Source organism: Apus apus, chromosome 4, assembly GCF_020740795.1.
Source record: "Apus apus isolate bApuApu2 chromosome 4, bApuApu2.pri.cur, whole genome shotgun sequence".
Lineage (NCBI taxonomy): Eukaryota > Metazoa > Chordata > Aves > Apodiformes > Apodidae > Apus > Apus apus.
The window spans coordinates 107,422,610-107,443,540 of NC_067285.1; the positions used below are offsets into that span (position 1 = coordinate 107,422,610).

Sequence of the window (20,931 nt, forward strand, 5' to 3'; positions counted from 1 at the left end):
TCAATATTCACCAAGGACTTTAACAGAAATCAGTTTTCATAATTAAAGATGGGCAAGACAGTTCACAAATCAGACTAAAAGATTTCTCATCTGTAGGCTTAAGTCTAGTACAAAGGAACATCCTGAGACAGCCTTGAGTAATTCTTGCTATCTGAAGTTGAGGGAGTGAGTAACTTTCTGTACACTCTATTTTATGACTAATTTTTTTCTCTCCTACCATCTAGCACCTTCCTAAGCAGCAAATTCAGGAAAACACAGCAGAACAACTTCTGCACGAGGTGGGCATTCAATGTTGCTGCTACTGACTTCACACTGACACTTAGAAGTTCTAGTGCAGAAATCACAAAGAAAATGCCTCATAATATGAACTTGAAGTGTGCTAATTAACTGTAAACCTGCTCTGCTCTAGCGTGTTCCTGCCACACACAGTTGCCAAACAAACATAACACTAATCAGTAGCTACCTAACCAAACAGCAGACCTCAGATCTCCTAAGCTCTGCCACTCATTTTTCCCCCTGCCCTGGCAGACCACCCTTACCTATGAGGGAAGGGCTCAAAGTGAGACAAGTGAGGACCTTCCAGTAACATTAGAAATAAAAAGCTGTAGCTTGCAATGAGACTGTTGATGTTTGCTAAGTAATAACAGCTTATCTGAGACATCTGCTATTGCCTTAAATAAAGCTGACTTAATCATAACCTGTGACCTGCAGCCTACATTTCTCCATGCTTTCTATTGCAGGCAAGTGGCAGGAGCTCTCAACTGATGACTGGAAAGTCAATAGCATCAGACTAATGACATTTAAAAAAAAGAAAATTCCCAGATAAGAGTAGCAAACAATCTGTCCTGCTATTCAGTGCTCTGCTTAGCTTGTTTGCAAAAACAAACTCATTCCAGTCCCTCTTTAAAAAAAACAACAAACCTGAAGTCCCAACATCTTTTTCACATTACTAAGTTATAAATTCATCATCCCTCCCCCAATGTTCACTGGCAAATAAAAGTACAAAACAACTGTACAAGATATTTTGCTTACTCTTCACTTTCAAGATTAGTAATTGGCTTTTAAATTGAGATTTATAAGTCCTCTACTGATTCGCACCAATAAGCAAATGTCTTACAAAGAAGGACTAGAGGTGACTGCTGATCAGATGTGACAGATTCTGATTATTTTTTTTTTACTTTATAGCATTTGTGACAGGTCAAGTTTTATTACAATCTTGTAACTCTGGAATGTTTTACGTGAGACAGCAGAAAGTGCAAAACAGATGTGGCCAGTGCTGACCCTGACCAGAAAAACAAGGTCATGAGCACAGAACCTTGGTATCCTTACACAGGGAAAAGGCTGAGGGTGAGACCTTAAAAGTTTTCCTTTGTGTTACATGTGAAAATATTACACAAGACAGTTACCTAGTGGAAGCAGCAACTGAAGTATTTGTGAACTTGTCCATTTATTGACATTTCCTACAAAAGATACAGCCAATAAGACTTGCAAGACAAGTACAAATCAAGAGTTTTATTTTTTCCAACATAATTAAAAAGCAAGTGAACACACAAGACAGGAAGTCAGGAGAGACTGAACATATTTACAAGACAGATAAACTATCAAATTTTTTCCATCTTCAAGATCAAGTCATCACAGATTTTTGTTAGTTCATCATTTTCTTTAGTCTGTTGAAGACAAAAAAAAAAGGAGTGAGTTTCAGGTATGCCTAAGCTGTGTGACATCCATGTAGCAAGCCGAGTCAAAACATTTGCTGACACATTGAACACAAAGTCCATTTACATGCCAGTGACTCATGCAAATTCACTCTAAAGGACATTCTGCTTTGTAGATGGTCACACAGCAACCTTAAGAGCTTCAGGAAGCAAGCCAGGACACACTATACTGTCTCTACTACTACAGATTTTTCCCCCTATGTGGAACCAAATTGATCTAGGGAAAAACAACTGCTAGATACAGAGAAATTCAAAATAGTGACAGTTTAGATTTTAATTTTCATGAGACAGACAATTCTGTAGGATGATACTTTGATCCCTACACTGACGAGTGACAATTTCTTGTTTGCATCGTTCCTTGTATGCTCAAACCATTTTAATAAGAGTTCTTAACATAAAATGTTACTGTATTTGTCTTCTCTTGACTTACATGTCTACTGTTTCCTCAACAACACAAACCCTAGCCATAAGCCTGAAGACTAACACAAATATGGGACTTTTCCGTAACAGAAATGAGTCTACAGTATTTGAGTCTTCAATGCCAGCAAAGGTACAACAGCACCTTTTTTTAATTTACAGCAGTAAAACTAATAGCATGCATTTCCAGCAATATGACTTTTAAGCCTTAAAAAGCTGTTTAATTTGAAGGGTTCTAACAAAGAAAACTGATATGCCTTTACAAAACATCATAACACTTTATGCAATATGAAACAAAGCAATCAAATACAAGGAATAATGACCTGAACCATCATTAAAGATTTCAGGCAATACAACGGTCTGTATTTGTGTTAATAGTTTACATAACATATGTTTACAAACAAGCTGAATCAAACAGTTTGTAAAGACTCAGTCCCAGATACTGCTCTGAAACATGTTCAGGTTTCAGATCACCAACTCCTTCAGTAGCTCAGATAACCTCCTGACACAGTAGCCTGGATTGATCAGATGAGTCTTGACATAACAGAGTTCTGCCTTAAGTTTCAATGACTGTTTTCCCCAAAGCCTACCAGTACAGCAGCCTTCAAAACCAGCCTAGTTAGCTTCGCTATTTCTAGCACTGGTACAAAGCAGTTCTTAACCCAGTCTAAGGCAATAGCTTGAAGATACTCACTCATGGCATCTTGACTAACCTTTTGTTCAAGGCTCCTCTCTAAGGACTGGATCCTCATTTGCTCTTTGCGGAGACTGGCTTGTAGTGCTGCAGTCTCTGATTTAGCTTTGCTTCGTACTTGGGCAATTTCCTCATTTGCTCTGAAATGGAAGCAAGATGGTGTTAACACAGACTCATAGAGCAGTTTGAGTTGAAAGGGACCTTAAAGATCACCTAGTTTCAGCCCCCCTGCATGAGCAGGGACACCTCCCACTAGATCAGGTTGCTCAGAGCCCCATCCAACCCGCACCTGAACACAACCCCTTCAGACAGCACAGTAAAACTGTTCATAGCATCACAGTAGCTTCTTGAACTTTGGATTACTATGCAAACTAAAAATATATGTATTTTGCTCCCAGTACTTGGCTTCTTAACATGGTACTCACTGCTGCAGCTTTTCTTCAGCATGTGCCTTTAGTGTTTGATATCTCTGCTCCTCCTTTTTAATTCTAGCCAGGTACTCTTCAACACATTTTTTCAGAGCTTCTTCATTCTGTCCCAAGAACAAGAAGCTTAGTTAGCTTATATGTTAGTAGATGGAGGAATCTCTCCACTTCACAAAGGGGCTATTTGACTACACTGACGTTGCCATATTTGCTCATGAGAATAACAAGAGCAACTGACATCCCACAGACCTAGTACACAAGGACACTAAAGTTACCCCTTTCAACTCTCCTCAATTTGCAAACATTTATGCACTCCATTTCTGTTCCAACATTTACTATTTAGCAGAAACTTTGTTAAAGAAGAAAGGTCATTGAAACTAAGGTCAGTAATCAGTTTTGTGTGTTTTGTTGGTTTTGTTTTTTTTAAATCAGCTTTGTCTTGGCTTGCAATTATCCCAGAATAGCTAGAAATTCAGTTACTACAGAGAACCCACAGAAAGATTCAGGCTTTGGACCCTGATGTAAACTAACCCAACATTAAAATCAATAAAGTTACTTGGTAGGCACACTGACACTTTTTTAATAGCTACTATAACAAGTTGGAACTGTTTGAAACAAGCTCTAAGACTCTCTAATAATACCAGCTCTTGAATTTAGAAATGGTTTCCAAGGGATGCTTTAACTCTATGCTAAGGATAGGGTTTCTGAATTTAGGGTGGAGTGATGGAACACACAAAACCAAGGAAGTCTGACCTGTGAGTAAAGCAGAAACTTACATTGTAACAGACATTGTGTCTGTTTCTCAAACTTACACAACCATGAACCTTAAAACAGGCTGATTCTAAGCTTGAGTAAATAGGGGACACAAAGGACAACTGAAGGAAAAATATACAAAGGCACTGTTTTAAACAGCAAATGAATACATTTCTATGCATTCCATGTTACAAGAAACCTTAGCTTATTCTCATTAGCTTAACTCCTCCACTCTCTGAAGATGCTGCAGAATTAAGTCCTGACTTTACCCATTTGAGGCATTGTATTTTTTTAAGATAAAGAACACCCACTGAAGTATTATCATTTTGATCTATCAAATACTCTTCAGTAACTGTTCAACATGGTGTAGGGAAAAGAAGCTGCTTATGCAATAGTTGCTACATGAGAGTCTCTCTACAACTAAAAGAACAAGAACAGCTCACTCTTCTATTTGAGGAAACTTTGGCTTCTAACACAGAGACCATTACCTAAATATAACAAAACAGTCATTTTAAAATCTTTAAATAACAACTTAGCACCTGGTTTTACAGATAGTGCCTATGCTAGCTAATTAATGACTGCTCTAGAAACCCATAATTTCTGCTCCACTGAAGGTCATTTATCTTGGAAGGGTATTATCTGCATTCAAGCCTCTTACTTTGCGGTAACCCTCTAGTACATCTTTCTGCTTTTCATATCGTTTGAAGAGTTCAGAGAAAGATTTCTCCATACAGTTCAGATCTGAAATAACTTGCTGCTTCTCTTCCACCACCTTCTGCATTTCTTTCTTTGAAAGTTCCTTTTGCTTCTGAGCATCCTCTAAAGAAAGTGGAGTTAACAGGGTTACACTCACAATAGTTGATGCATTAACATAAAACTAGTTCCATGGTATGAACAGATAATCCCCACACCTTCAATTCTTCCTCTTAAACAAAAAAAGGGTTAATAACACAGTCTCTGCTCTGAAAGGACAGTATAGCTTTGCTTTTAAGGAAGCAGCCATATTCTCTTTAGCTGCTACATACTACCTTGCACCAAACTTAAGACCATTAAAGGTCATATAAGGTGCTTGCCCAAATGATTGTTTCTCCTGCAATGTAGTCAAAATACTATGCTCAAGTTTACCATAACAGAAGCCTCAAATATTGTGACAGAAACAATGAATCAAAAAAACATTTGTTTTCATTAAATATACCCACAATAGCTGGAAGATCTGGAGGAAACTGGGATAACAAGCCAAACTGGCACAGCAAACTCTTTCAGAACAAGTTTGTTAGCACACCTGAGCTATGTTTCTCAGAAGGTTAAAGAAGCATAAAAAAGCTGGCGAAATATTCAGTCTCCTTAAAGAATTAGAGGTAAGCATGGCACAGATTTGAGTATTCAGCTTTGAACTAGGAGAATGTACCTATACAACAAAAGTGTCATTTAATATCTACCCTAGTTTTGAAGCCATAAACTTGACTGAAACAGAGGCCAGGTCTGTCCAGCAAGAACTCCTATTGACATCTTCTCACTTAAAGTCAGATAATAAATATATAAACACAAGGTGCAGATTACTGGATTTGTCAGTTTCAATAAACCAACAACTCACTCTCCACTGGACAATAAGAAAAATTTAGATGTGTTCATGCCTGATTAAGAAAGTCATCATTACCTACCAACTGATACTGTGTCTGTATGAAAACAGATGAAAGTGTTACTCTGCTACCTTGTCTGAAACCTTGTGCTCACTGGAAGCACTTGAAATATTAATGCCATCCCAAGTGCAACAGTACTAACTTCAGTAAGTAACCTTCAGCTAAGCATGCCCCATCCCACTAAGCCATTCAAAGAGTAAATATGGAACTTACCCATCATTTGTGTTATTGTACCTTCAAACTCAGCAATTATTTTTCTAAAAAAGATGAACAACGTTGAACGTAGGTTAGAAAAAAGCAGTTGAAGTAGATGAGCAGACAGAAAATCAAGACAGATTCATACCCCATTTCCTTGTACTCCATATGAAGCTTATCATACTTCTTTTTCCATTCCTGTGTCTCCAATTGTTTCTCTTGAACCTTTGAGAGAAAAAGTAAGCTTTTATTGCTTGCACAGGAACAAACAAGATCTGATACTCAGAACAGTCTAAAGGGCAGCTTAAGTATATTTATAACTTGATATATCAAAATAAATAAGTTTCAATGCTCAGATTCAAAATTAAGTGTCTCATTACAGAATCAATTAAGACGTAGCTTGATATGTAGTTTTCAAATATATTATTGTCACTCAATGTTATCAATATCTCCCAAATGGCAGGACCAGAATCAACTGAGCCACTCTCTTAGCTACTCTTGTTCATCCTAGATCATTGTTCCTTGGCCAGTAATGTTCTCTCAAGTAGCATATATTTCCCTGTTATTTCCAAGGCAGACAAAATCTGCTAATATTAACATAGTAAAGAGCAAATACTGGAAGGCTATTCCAGACAAGATTAAATTGTTGTTGGGAGTCATTTGTATTCAACACGGCATCCTCCCCTACCACATCTCCAAATTTAAAAACACCTCAGTTCATTTAATAACCACACCTATTTCACATCAGCTGAATTAAAGCAGAACTCACAATAACAATATTAAGCAGAACAGGCACTATTTGCTAAATGCTTTGTGCAAACTCCATGAACTTAATTTTTTATCCTTTGGTTTCTATTAAGAACTGTAACACTGACAGTTGACTGCAGTGTGGGAGGCCTTCAATGACAAGAGGCTCAAAACACATAAAACAACCTGGAATTTCAAACAAGAGAAGGTGAGAGTACATAATTACTGATTTCCCCTCAAAGTTACATGTTATACTGTAGTACATTGATTTTCAATATTTGTTCTAGAGTAAACTCATTTTAAATGTACTGCATTATTTCAGATGACAAGAAATGGGGAACAAGTGAAATGAAAGTACCACCAAAAAGAAAGAATTGACAATAGTTAGATTAGAAACAAACATTACAAAAGCAAAAATGTGTGAAGATGGAAACTAATAAGAAACTTCTATTTGCAAGCTCAAGAGAAACAGTTCAGTAGACCCAAATAAGAATGTTTTCATTAAGTGTTGTACTGGCCCAAGAAGAAAAAAAGGCTTTTTTTTCATCTCCTCCCATTCTTGAGTTGTTTCACAAAAAGTCAACTTAAAATTTAGTCTTCCTTTCAAGTTGATGCAGTAATTTCAAGCTTTTTTTTTAAATGACAGATGGAGTAATGCAGTCACACCTGTCTTGCTACAACTGTGTGCATTTTTTAAATAGTTCTTTGAAGTCAGAGACAACAGTACCAATTTTAAGATATTAAAAGCTTTACTCCCTGTTATTATAGACATTCTTCATTCTAGATCAATGCACAAGGAGCTGTCCCTTGTCAAAACTGCCCTTGTTTTCCTGAACTAGACAGTAAGATGGTTAAGTGTCCTCCTAAATGAGGGGAAGCAAAAGTTACTCCTAGAAAAGCTGGTATCTTTGTACTCTAAGGGGAAATAACTTGAGCAGCAAGTAATCACAGGTCATCTTTGCTTGGTGTCCTTCGGGTTACTGCCTGCTAGTCTATAGGGTTACTATAGCTAGTCAGGGAATTTGAATGCTTCATTTTCTTCTGAAAATGATGTTGAAGTGGCACGATTAGCTTTGAGGACATTTATGCTTCAGTATCCCACACACACACACACTATTTGGTAAGATTATATAACCCATAATGAATCAAATACTCAGATTTTTAAAGTGCAATGATACACAACTCTTCTTGCATCAGTAACATGGGGGCTCAGAAGCAATTTCTGTAGTGACAGTTACAAAACATGCTTGAAGCCCCACGACCAGGACTAATGTTTTTTCCTTCCAGAGTGAGCTCCAGATCTCAAGTTTATTAGCTGAACATACTGTTGCACCACCCCCGCCACAAAAAAACATTGATCACTGCATGGTATTCACATTAGTTTTCAGGAATATATTGGAAGAAGCCTCTTCATCCCATTGGCAACATATACTTCCTGCCTAGTTTAATAAAGAGTATTCTGATCACTGATACTAAGCCCTGTCATTCCATATGATAACAGATGCTTTTGAAAACTGACCAGTTCCAAGGGAGAACTTGACTAATAGTAAAGTTTACCATATTTCCTTAGCTAGTGGCTCGGAAGAGCTCCATAGGTGTTGCTCCTACCAAGTGCACACTAAGCTTTTCAAAATGAAATACTTATGTCAAGTAGGATAGAAAGCATTAGACAGAAAGAGTAGAGATTGATGCCAGATCATCTAAACAAAAGAGACTTTCAAGGCTATGCAAAGTTTTGCTCTGGAAGGGTCACCATACCTCTCTCTTAACCAGTTCAACAGCTGCATCCATGTCTTTTTGGCTATATTTTAGCACATCTATAATAGCATCCACTGCCGTGTCTGTGGAAGCAACCTGAGGGAGCAGACCATCAGCACTGGTCAGGGAGTCTGGAATGAGGGAAACTTTGTCCTGTGAGGAGGAAAAACAAAAAGTAGTTTCAACAGATTCCTATTTTTATTATTAGCCGTAGGCAGATTATTTGATCCTAAGTCAACATATTTTACTTAAATAGCCAAAATACCTCCCTATCTTTGTTACCACTTGTAGATAACTTTTTGAACTATGTAGATGTCTTTAAGGTGTAACAGAAACTGCTTATCCACCAATTATAGCTAACAGAAAAAGCAGATGACACCACAATGTTCCCCACCAGTAAAAAGGCACCACTTCAGGATGAACTGCTGTGTGCAGATCCATTCATAAAAGGCTGTTTAAACTATAAACCTTAAACTATAGAGCATCATTTAACCAAAGAACTGCTTTTCATCCCAGCAATGCAATTAAAACACAAACTTGTCTAATTTTTGTGGTTTCAGCTCCATTAGAAAGATGGCAAGATTAGAGCAGACCAAATTCTCCACCAGTTTTCCCAAAAAAAATATTTTTAATACTCAAGAAAACTAAGCCCTTCAAAAAATTCAACTTTGATATAAATGAGTATCCAACCTGGTTTTTAAGGTAATCTTTTAATACACATTAAGCATTCTGTGATGCTTCCTGCATCAGTCTTAAGTCCAGAACCCAGCCCAACCCTTTTCCAAAATATCAACATGAAATCTGATAACATTCCCAACACCCTTACAGAAGTTGTAAATGTTCCCAGAAGATCCAGTCCTTTTGGTTTTTCTTCATCTGGAAGACTCTCTGCAGGCTTTTCAGCTTCCTTGAACAATTTACTTAAATCAGCAACAGGACTAGAAACAAAACATATACCATTATATTTAAGCACTGCCTCTTTGTAAAGCTGTGTACTACAGTCTAGACTAAGACAATACCTACCCATGCTGAAGTGGAGTTGTCATGATATTCATATTTGTCTCAACAGCACCAGAAATGGGTTTTCTTGGACTGTCTCTCAATAGAGGGTCAAACTTCAAATACAGTGACTGTTTCCTCAAGGCAGACTCTTTGAACTGAGGGGAAAGAGGCATAAACTGCAGATATGCTGCTTCATAACACACACATCCCACATATGCACATAATCCTCTTGAGGGAGGGTGAGCCAATTCTTTGGTAGCCTAAGCATTGTTCTCAGGAGAAAAACTACATAAAGAGAACTCAGTGCCCACATGCTTTAGTCTTTATGTAATCTCAACTGAACTCAATCTGCTCAGACTGAACCAAAAGGGTGAACGTTTATGAACTATTCCAAATCAGCAGAAGACAAGGAAAGGGAAAAATAGCATTGTAAGCTGAATGAGCAGTGTGTATCATTGGCTTTGCTGATAAAACTGATTAAGACACAACATGCTCGATTTAGAGAGATTTCCTGAAACTGCCTATAAAACAAAGAAGCTTAGGAAAAAATATTTTCAAAACAATGATTGTGCACTTTCAAAGCAATATGGTCTTGTAGTTTCGGCAACCAGAAGTGAGACATCATCAACCTCTGTTTCACCACTATTAAAGAAAAACAGCACCTTTGCAAACTGAAAGCCAAAGACCTCTGATTCTTAGCAGAATTGCTTCTAACTACCCTTCCTTCCACCACCACCCCTGCCCAACCTTGTCAACACATTGCTTTGGAATAGAGCCTATATTTCTGTGGACAAGGTCAAAGTCAAGTCATTTCATTAAAACATTTATGGATTGACAGTTTCATTTTCCTTTTCTCTTCCCTCACCTGGGGAGACAAAGAAAACATTTCTATGTTACACTTACTGATGAAGACCCAAACTGCTCCAGATAGTCTATTTCCATGTCCATTCCTAGAACTGGAAAAGAATGAAATGATACAGTGAAGGTCCAATATAGTCATATTGTCTTATGATGAAGCAGCCACAGACAGAAGCAAATAGGTATGCGTATAAAGCAAACATATCCCTGCTCCCATTCCATAAGCTCTAGTTTCATTTCCTAAAAATATTGTATTTCTATCTGGACTTGAAAAAAGTAAAATCAGGTAAAGATTTCTAATCTAAATGAATTTACAGCTTCCCTTTGTCTCCAAGCATATAAGACGACTACACAGAATTTAACACACAGCTGAAGAACTTCATATAAACAAGTAGACTGAGTGTGCTTGCCACTTTATACAATGACCCATTAGAAGAATAACATGGGCAATACCACCATTAAAACAGCACACAGCTCAGATTTGAACAATGAAGTTACAGCTATTTCTCAATATACTGATTCCACTCAAATACTACGTGACAGACTGCACTGCAGTCAAAGCATTCCTTGATCTTTGCACAATCTGCTCCTAGAAGGAATAACCCTTCCAGGTGGTTAAGTCACAGCTATGTAGTAATCTCTCAAGACAGGCATTCACATGCAGAAAGACCACCCACATTGTAATATGAAATCAATATCCAAGTAGTGCTAAGGCCCACAGTCATCTGCAAGACTCCCAAACACAGGCAGCTGCATAGCTCTAGCACTCTCCATTTAGAAAGTCCTTAATACCAGAAATGATTTTAAGTGAGCATTTTTTCAGCACAGAAAGCTGCCAATTAGGGAAAATGAAACTTTAAAAAGCTGGTTTCTGTACCAGGCTAAATCCATCTTTCTGGGCAGCTGAATGCTAATACCCAGCTTTTTTAATTTCTCTTAATCCAGAGAAAGTTGGAAAGATGCTTAAAAACATTTCCCAGCCCTGCTAATCATCATAGGTTTTACAGTCCTTTAAGATGAGGAAAATTAGACATAAAATAGAATCAATGCCAAAACTGAAGTAGAGATGCACATACATAGAGGTTATTGTAACACCATTTTTTCAGTCTGGTCTAAAGAACTGCCCTTACCTTCTGATGATGGTCTGAAGAGCTCTTCAGATTCAGTGTTAGTTGTCTGCTCATCTGCTGTTATTTCAGTTCTGTGGGAACTAGGTTTAATTTCTTCTGCAGACACTGACTTTTTTCCACCGTCAGCAGAAACCAAATTATCTTGAGAGAGGACATTAGCTGGAGACATTTTAGATAGATTCACTTGCTTCTCCTGATGAGAAAAACAGGAGCCTTTTTACTGTTAAAATTATGATTTAAATGCAATGAAAATCACAATAATGATCAAATTGGTTTGTCGTAAACTAGCAGGGCAGCCAGCATAATAAACCAGGAGTTCACAGGCATGGAATCAAAACTACCAACACTTAGTACAGCTCATAGTATACAGGAGTCACTTTTTTTAGAGTCCACACCCTTATGTTTGTCCCTATACATGACTGCTGATCAAAAAGATACTAAATACCAAGGCATCAATTTGGCTGTCTCTGATGTTACCTTCAAAAGACAAGTCTGCACAGTTGATACTCACTCTAGAGCTGCTCAAGGTGCACAAAAAACCCTATTTGTTGGACAAAATATCAAATATGGGTTTGACAAGGTTAAGTTAAAGAACTATTTCATGGAACAACTTGCTAAGAACTAGCTATCTTTCCTATACCTTACCATGGCTCTCTCTCCTGGAAGTTCAGCTTCTGCTTGAACTCCTGGCTTGCCTTCTTGAGTTCTTGGTTTGTCTTCTAGCCCACTCTGTTTGCCAATTTCCCTAAAAGAAAAAAAATTAAAATCCAAGTCACACAGACTGTTCTGAATTCTGTATTACCAGATATACTGAAGCACTGAACAAAATAAGCTTCTTTGAGTTTCTCCTGCCACAGTACAGGAAGCTTTACGGAGGGTGGGGATGTAAATTCACTGTCTTGCCTGGTGACAATTTATATGACAAAAACAGCTCTCCTGCCATCAGAAGCAGTGTTATCTGGGAAGCAGAGAGCACAGCACTACCACTTATTCCTATTCACCTCAAACTGTTCTCTTATTTCCATTTTATAAGCTCATTATTAGTTTTAATTAAATACAGGCTTTGGGGTTAATTAAGAACAGAACTAGAAGCAGCCTACTCTTCTTTCCAAAGTAACACAGTGATTATCGGTATAAAGCACAAAACTTCTCTAATAAAGTCTAATACTTCAGTTACTACAAACTTAATTTTTCACCTTAATAAACAGTAGCTGATGATGTCACACAGGGAGCAAGAGAACAAACACTTCTGTCAAATTAACATCTGGTGTCAGCTGAGTTCTGGTAAGCACTTGGCCAACTATAGTACTGATGACATTTTAATAGTTAGAATTTCCAGGAAAGACAACACATCTGTTCTCAAAAATAAAACTTTTATGTGATGCTAAAAAAATGCAACTTTAGTGACAGGCCTTCTTATTGGAGACAGCATTCAGATACCAAGAACATGCAGGGAAAAAAACAGCATTTCAGGTCTCATCCAGGACTAAGGAGAGTACAGAATTGCCCATTCCCTTCACATGCTGCTTAATGTGCAATGGTGCTACCCAGTTAGCTGTTTTTTGAAAGACAGCAGTCACCTGATTGTCAACATTTAATCTTGGAGGAGTGGGGAAAGAGCCACTTGACCAGGGCTCCTGCCATACTAACCTGTTACCTCCCACTGCTTCAGATTTAAGAAGACCTGCTGCCCAGAGATCACCACCTTGGGAGGGCTTCCCAAAAAAGAGATCTTTGCTGTTGCAACCTATTGTGTTAAAGGTTACAATGTGCAAAGACTCAGCCGACCACGGAGGAAGGAAGTCAAGGAGGCATGGAATCAACTAGTAGGAGATAACATCTAGCTATCTTTCCTCATATAAATTCAAGGTGCTTCTACATCGAGCTACAGATTTACTTACGGACTTTTGGGTTCTTTCTTCTCAGAAGTTTCACTTGGTCTGTTATCCTGCTCCACTGGAGGAGGCTGCCTCCTTGGTGAGGTACTATCCTGCTCATCTTGCATGTGACCTTTTTGAGGGCTAGGCTTAGAACACTTGGGTGAGCTGGAAATTTTAGACTCTCCTCCAAACGGATTAAAGTTTGGATCATCAAGTTTGTCCCAGTCAAACTTATAAGATGCTTTGGGAACAGGGATTTCATCTTCCACATCGCTTTTATTTTGCACTTCAGTGTTCTCTGCTTTTGTTTTGGTAATAGGAACTTTTCTGGAAGGTGGCTTAATTCCAGGTCTTTTACCTAGTTTCTTAGGAGGAGGCTTTCTAGCAGTGGTGGTATCAAAGTCAAATTCCAGTTTTACTGGTCCAGCCTTGGTGACACCAGGCTTCCCTGCAGGTTCTCCTTTGGAGACAGCCAGCTCTTCTGCAGACTTTGACTCTTCTGTAGAGGCTTTCTCTGCTCCTGAAGCATTCTGGAGCTTTGATTCCTCAGTTTTAGAATAATTAGTTACATCAGTACTACTGGGACCTAAGTTTCCAGGTAGCTGTCCAGGAGGTGTAGTTGCTTCTGTTAATCCCACTGAATTATCACTGTGGCTCACATCTGTGGAAGCAGACTTCATATCCTCCACGGAGTCACTGACTGCTTGCTTAGGGGACAGCTTAGATTTGTTAGATTCCAGCTCTCTCAGTACAGGTTCTTTTCCAGAGAAAAGAGTATTCTCCTCTTCACTTGAGCGCTCTGTACCTGCTGTGGTTGAAGCAAAAGAAGCTGTATCATCCAGAATAGAACCATTACTTTTCTCAGACGTTTTTTGAGGGCTGGTAGGTGTTCTTGTGAGAGACTTTTGCAGATTTCCAGGAGAATGCTGCAATTGCACTGAACTTTGAAAGGGATTGATGTCACTTAAATTATCAAAATCAAGATTGTAGGAACCTCGACTCTTCACTGGCATCTCATCATCTGGGTAAGGAGCCGCACTGACCTTCTCTGGCATTTGTCTATTGATCACTGTATTATTTGTTTCAGCTTCAGTCTTTTGTTGACATGTGCTGCATTAAGAAAAAGAAGTTGCATTACATGCTATAGCTGTTTTCAGACATTTGAACATATCTTCAGATGTTTGCACAAGTAGCTTTATATGCTCAGTAACCTGATTTTTTCTAGACAAAGCAGCAGACAGCAAAAGAATATCACAACAGTAACAGTTCAGTTGCCACCTAAACAGAAGTTATGAGCTCTGGTACACATGAACTAGAGGGAGATCAATCCTTGAAGCCAGTGTTCTTAAGCTATCTGTTCTACAACAGCTATATTCCTTATGTCAGTCATCACTGCGGAGTGCTCTACTCAATACAGCATATGGACATTACCACTTCACTAGACAGCACAACATACACTGCTTACGGGGAGACATTAGCAGTAAGCACCACAAACACGGGCACAACTAGTAGTATATCCTCCTGTAGATTCATCTGTGAGTCATGACAGACTCGTAAGCCTAAGAACAAACCAAGTCATGACTCAAGTTCTCCCATTCTAGTAATTACTCTGTCTGGTCCTTCTCACAGGTATTTCCCCTTAAGTATGCACTGTGTTTCATCTATGAGGGCCCACATAACAAGACAGAACTTAAGACTTCAGGCACTCAAACTCTGTACAGCAGATTTGTAGAGCAGAACAGTACACAAGAAAATGCTTCTCCAGTAAGAGACAGGCAAGATTCTCCAGCAGAAGAAACAGGTTAAAGAAACAGTTTATGTACTCACTACTGCTGGGTATTCTACAAGTTGTTGCTCTCCACTTTATTTCCCCAAACTCTACTTTTGAGGCTTAGCCTCGGACTACAGAGAGTTAAGCCATTACTTCCTGAAACAGGATTTCCTCCCATTGTTTTGTCCCTTTGTAAAGTTATTTCTATGTGCCATCCATACCGGCTGTAAAACAGAACACGATTAAAAGCTACTCACTAGAAACACCACTGATAAACCCGAAAGCAAAGCCGGGAGATAAGAGTTCAGGAAGTCCTTCTCACCCGGTTTGAGTGCCTCTTCCCTGCAATAGTTCAGCCCCAGGCTGGTTCAACTGCTCAGGCCCCTCCCATTCTCCTTCAGTGTTTAACCTAATAAATGCCAGTCAGGAGCGAGACACCTGCTTGAAACTTTTAATTACTTGGGACTAGTCGAAAGTGACACCCTTCTGCAACTCCCAGTCTTTCTGCTTATTTGCCGCAAACAAGTCCTTAACTTTTAAAAAGCAAAAAGGCCAGAAACAGTAAAAGCAATGTCTTGAAGTAGAATTATGTCCCAAGTAAAACCAATTCGGTGCTAGTTCTTTTAGCTCACTTGAGCCTTCTGTGTAGTAAATCTCCATTTACTCGTGTGAGTATGAGGCATAAATGCAATTTAATGCATTTAAAAATAGTGGTGGCTAGCTCAGAAGTACTTTCCAAAACAATAGTATACATGCAAGCTAACAGTTGAAACAAATCTATACATTTGAAGAACAGTTAAGTGTTCCTGCATTCCTCTCTTCTCCTCTTCCAGAAAAGAGGAATAGGGGCAAAATTAAAGCACTGAGTCATTAAAAACAGGCAAAAGGATGTACTTCCCTGCAGAAGGCAAAGCTTAAATCTGAGGCTTCTTGCCACTGGAAATTATACCTGCCAGATGTTTATACAATTTTAAAAGGAACTAAGAAAGTATCAAAAATACACATTTGGGCCTATTAAAAACATTTTTAAGAACACTGTTATTACACCATTATAACAATTTTTACAGTAGAGTTGCAAAACCCCAAACTGGAACACTGCAGGACTTCGCGCTTGTCTCTAGACAGTTACCATGAGCCACTTTGAGACCCAGGCTGCCAGACTACAAAGGTGCACAAACTTGTTTGTACTTGGAATTGATGTCATATTCACTTTGTGTTGCTGGATTTTCTTTAATCCTAATACTCATTGACTCAAAGCGTCAATTCAAGCTAACTCTTCGGAAGATATAAGGAGAAAATCTGAAGAGATAAAACTGCACTTAACATACACCTTAAGGCTTAGCTTCAGAATAATTGTAATCTCACTTCAAAACCTTACTGTGGAAAACAGTTTTGTATTCTTTGCCTCCTGTGTGTCTTCTCAAACTACTCAGAAGTCATCTCTATGAGATCAACTACGAAGGAGATAGAAGTAGAGCTCGGTATTCAATACTGCAACCAAGATAATTGTCATTACTTTAAAGAAAATTCTATCTTTGAGTAAGTGTTTGTGCATCAAAGTCAGCAGTTAATTTTGGTCCTTTTGTGCAGTTTACATCTTGTTATAAAATATAAAGTTACATTTCAACTATAGAGGCTTATAATGAGGAAAAGTTAACTCGAGTATGTTCCATGTTGCTAATACTACTAGTGGTGAATACATTACTTACTCAACATTGATGGAGGCAGATAAAAGATCATCCATCAAGACTTCACTGCAATCATCAAGGGTGAAAGTGGTCTCAAGTTTGTCCATCATAGTAGGACTTAAGATTTTTCGAGTCTGAGGATCTCTTAGAGGAGTTTGAAAGGACACCTTCAAGAAAGAGGCAGGGGAGAGGAAGAAGGATGAGCATGAACACAATATTCTCAAGCTCCAAATAGCAAACACATTCAGTAGCAGAGATCATAGAAGGAGGAAAAAAAAAATAAGCAACACAAAAGCAAAAGTTTACCTTCATAGCTTTTGCCACGCTTTTAGGTGGCAAGTTTTCTTTCTGGGACAGGCGTAGAATGGAAGGTCTCCCTGTAGGTTCCGGTGGTGCAAAGAAAAATCCACAGTCTTCCGCTGTTAGATCATGGTTGGTGCTTCCTCCATTTTCTCCATTTTCTGCATTTAAAATCTGCAGACTCATTCTAGAACATCAACACATACAACATCACAGCCTGAATGAGAGGGTGTGGTCAGCCAGATGCACTTTCAGATAATCGAAGTAGTAGGAAGCCTGGCACTGGTAGCAAAGATTAACAGCTTCAAATGAAGTTTTAAAAGTATTAAAAATCCTCATAAGAAAAGGTGTCTCTCAGAAGATCCCGGAAGCATCTAAATACAGCACTGCACAGCCACTCCGCTTTTGTGAAGGGTCTAGGAAGTTAGTTGTTGATACTATGCTTTCCACAGTTAACATTAATAGCCTTACTAATTATGCTGCACTTCAAAGGGAGCTCTGTCATTTGCAGGTTTCTTCATCCGCACCCCCTTAAAGCCAGTAGCTACATAAGTCTCTTGTAATAGGGCATCTAGCTAAGAAAAATTACAGCTTTTGCAACAGGCTGATGACAATCATTTCATAGTCTCATTACTGCATTGTATATCAGCAAGAAACATAAGTATGCCACCACGCAAGCCAGCACATTATAGGTATTTGAACTCTATCTTACTTTCATTGGAGCCTCTGCTGTTCTTAAAGATTTAGGATTAATAATCAGTGATGCTAGTGCTGCTTCCCTAAAGCAAAAATAGACAAAAACAAAAAATGCTGGATCTAGGCATAACCACTGCCCATGAAGGACAACCCCTGAAAAGTGCAGTTATCTGACAAACCATTAACAAATTAATTTCTTTCGTAAGAACTGATAGGTTACCATGTACCACCTACAAAGATAAGCAGTGTCACTAAGTGGGGGAGATTATGGCTTTCTGCAATTGAAAACCATTCCAAATTATCTCAAATGCTTGATTTGACCAAACAGCTAGTTCTTATATTGTTTTTTCCATCTTCTATCATGCAGCCAAGATTAATCGAGAAAAAAAAAAAAATCAGCTGAGGAAGACTCCAAGTTATTGTCTTGTCATAAAGAGGCAAAAAAGAACACTTCCACTGAAAATTTTAAGCCATGTCTTCAATCTCATTGCTTTTGTATATTCAAATTTCTGTATTTAAGCCTCTGTTCAAATCTCCCCGCTCTTAGATGAATCCTAATGGGAAAATTTGCTTCATACATTCCACTGAACTCAGCTGCTTTGCCTACAAGCCCAACGGCAGCACTTTTAATCAGCAATGGAATGCAAACAATGCCTGCTGAAGCAATGGCATGCAAAGCACGCCTGTATTAGCTGTTTCTTCAATACTTCTTTATTCTTAATCATAGTCAATACTCCAGCCAAAGTTTTTACACATTAAGTATTTTTACATTGACAACTTGTAGAACCTTAAGTGAGCTTCGTGGCTTCATCTCGAAGTAAAATTGAGGTGACAGATCAAGTGAATCTTTACAAACTGTTGCTGTTCACTGTGATGACTTTAAAAATGAAGCCTAGGACATGAAAAAGTTGTCAACACTTTCTAAAACAAGCTACTTAAGCAGAGGAGGCTCTTTTGGAGACTTTTTCAGGTTTGTCGTTGAGCTATTTATGTATCATTGCTAAACCAGCTTCAGGTGATTAAAATACCTGATACATTAACATAAATATACATACACCACATTTGTCCAGCTTTTCAGATCTTAAGTCTAAAAATCAAACTCCTTTCTAGTATTAATTAATAAAAAGCAATTCAGCATTTATTTAAAATATTTGCAACCATTTTTTCTACATTGAATTTCACAAGTTCATTAGCTAGTAGTTGTGATAAAGTGAGAGGGGGAGGGCGGTTTTATTAAAGATATCTTGTTTAAAGTGGTCAGTGTTCAAGGCAAATAGTGTGAAAGGCAGCAAGCTGTCCCACTATGGCAAATCAAAACTCACAAAAATGAAACTGCTCCAATTTTTAGAAGATTATTTATCCAGGCACAAGCAGCCACCTGTCATTTTGAAAATTAACATAAACTCAATGACATCACATAATTAAGCTTCAGGTACCAACAATTTGCAAATTCATGGCAACTACCTGTTGTTTCATGATGACTGGGTCACAACACGCAAAACACGAAGGCAGTCTCAAATGCCTAAAACCACCACTGAAGTTGCAGGGCAAAGATGGGATTTGGAATTTCTCTAATCACCCTTCTCAGCTCCTCCAGCAGTCAAGATACAGAGCACTTGCTCAGAGTGACTTCACATGTGCTGTGAATATTTCCATACGAAGTGACACAGCTGACTATCGTGTATTTCTTTAGTGCCAACATCTCCATGCAAAACAAATAACCTTCTGGTTAACCGGACTCCTTCACTATCAGACCTTTCCGTGACTACAGAAGCCTCTCAACTCTCAAGACATCATTTGAGAAAGGGGAATCGGCAGCAGCGAACCACAAAGAAATAAACACACACACCCTGGGAAGGCAACAGATGCGGAGCCCCGGCCCAGGCACTCGGGGCCCGCAGCTCGCTGAGGGGAACAAAGACCGACCACGGACTTCAGCGGCCTCAGCCAAGGATGAATAGACCCCAACCCCCCCGGGCAGGGAGAGGAGGAGCCGCAAGGCCGGGGAGGGCTTTGCAAGGCTCTCTGGGAACGCATCGACCCTGTCCATCACCGCACCTAACCATGCTTTTTGGAGAAAAGCACACCACAAACCCAAACAAAAAACCCCAACGCTCCCCCGGCCTCCCAGTCCGCCGGGATGCCCCCAAACGCTCTTGAATCACTAGGCCATAAGAGCCCCAGCCACATCACCCATCAGGTGTCTCGGGTCACCCAGGCTGCCAGCACCCCCTGAGCCACGCAAAGGCCCCCCGGCTCGTAAAACTACCCACGTATATCGCCCCCTCTCACATCCATATTCAGAGGACCCCGGGTCCCTCTCAGCTCCATAAGCCCTCCTCAAAACGCACAGATATGCTCCCACGATCCTCCTGAGCCCCACCTCACCCCCACCCCTGAGCTCCATCCCCATCACCCGTAGCTCTTCCATTCCCCCAAGCTCCGAACTCCGCTTCATCCCCAAATTCACACAAACTCCTCCGAAGCCTCTTAGTCCCGAACTCACAACAGCACCTCTAAGACACCTCAACAGGAGCCCTCTCCCAGCCCCAAGCTCCTAGGAGGAAACCCCAAGCCTGCTCTCCCTCAGCCCCACACCACCCCAGGCTCACAGCGGGGGGCTCCCCAGGCCTGGCCCCCCATCCCCCACCAGCCCCACGCTATCTCAAGCTCACAGTGGGGGGCTCCCGAGACTGCCCCCCCCCCCCCCCTCCCCAGTTCCCCATCACCCCAAGCCCACAGAGGGGGGCTCCCAAAACCGCCGTTCCCCCCCCACACCACCCCAAGCTCACAGCGGGGTGCTCTCGCACACCTCCCTTCGCCCCTCACCCCTCCAAGGTCACAGAGGGGGTCCCCCCAAGCCCCCTCAACCCTCACACACCACGACTCGGCGGGGCAGCCCACAGCTCCCTGCCCCCTCCCAGCATCCCCTACCTGCCGACAGGGCCTGGGTGCGAGCCCGCAGGGCTCTGGGCTGAGGGGACGCTCAGATGCCGGACAGACTCAGGGCCCCCGCCGCTGCAGCCACCGCCGGGCAGCGCCCCCTCCACCCCCGCCACAGGATTTCAAATGTCAACGGCAGCTCCTGCCCGCCAATGGGGAAGCGGCGCTCAGGTCGCGTCCGCCAATCAGAAAACGGCTCCGCTGGGGGGCGGGAACAAGTGCCAGGTTTGGCCGAGGAGCTCTCGCGAGAGTGCGCGCCCCGCGCCGGGCATGCTGGGAGGTGTAGTGCGCGGGGGTCGGCCATGGCGCCGCGCCGGCC

At 40.3% G+C, this 20,931-nt stretch overlaps 1 protein-coding gene across 3 annotated transcripts; it reads right to left on the reverse strand.

The window, feature by feature from the left end:
* Positions 1 to 1,497: 1,497 nt before the first annotated feature.
* On the reverse strand, positions 1,498 to 20,676 carry TACC3 (transforming acidic coiled-coil containing protein 3). 3 transcript variants are annotated; one of them, XM_051619285.1, is made up of 16 exons: positions 20,604 to 20,676; positions 16,980 to 17,160; positions 16,695 to 16,840; positions 13,236 to 14,324; positions 11,980 to 12,079; positions 11,335 to 11,527; positions 10,250 to 10,302; positions 9,368 to 9,501; positions 9,171 to 9,282; positions 8,345 to 8,497; positions 5,988 to 6,064; positions 5,858 to 5,901; positions 4,663 to 4,823; positions 3,252 to 3,358; positions 2,846 to 2,966; positions 1,498 to 1,667 (listed from the first exon to the last, which is right to left on the reverse strand). In XM_051619285.1, the coding sequence occupies exons 2-16, from the start codon at positions 17,157 to 17,159 to the stop codon at positions 1,602 to 1,604; spliced, it is 2,736 nt and encodes a 911-aa protein (XP_051475245.1). In that variant the 5' UTR covers position 17,160; positions 20,604 to 20,676; the 3' UTR covers positions 1,498 to 1,601. The 3 variants fall into 3 exon arrangements, with proteins under 3 accessions (XP_051475245.1, XP_051475246.1, XP_051475247.1); XM_051619286.1 differs by lacking the exons at positions 16,695 to 16,840; positions 16,980 to 17,160; positions 20,604 to 20,676 and adding an exon at positions 15,243 to 15,313; XM_051619287.1 differs by lacking the exons at positions 16,695 to 16,840; positions 16,980 to 17,160; positions 20,604 to 20,676 and adding an exon at positions 15,042 to 15,059.
* Positions 20,677 to 20,931: the final 255 nt, after the last annotated feature.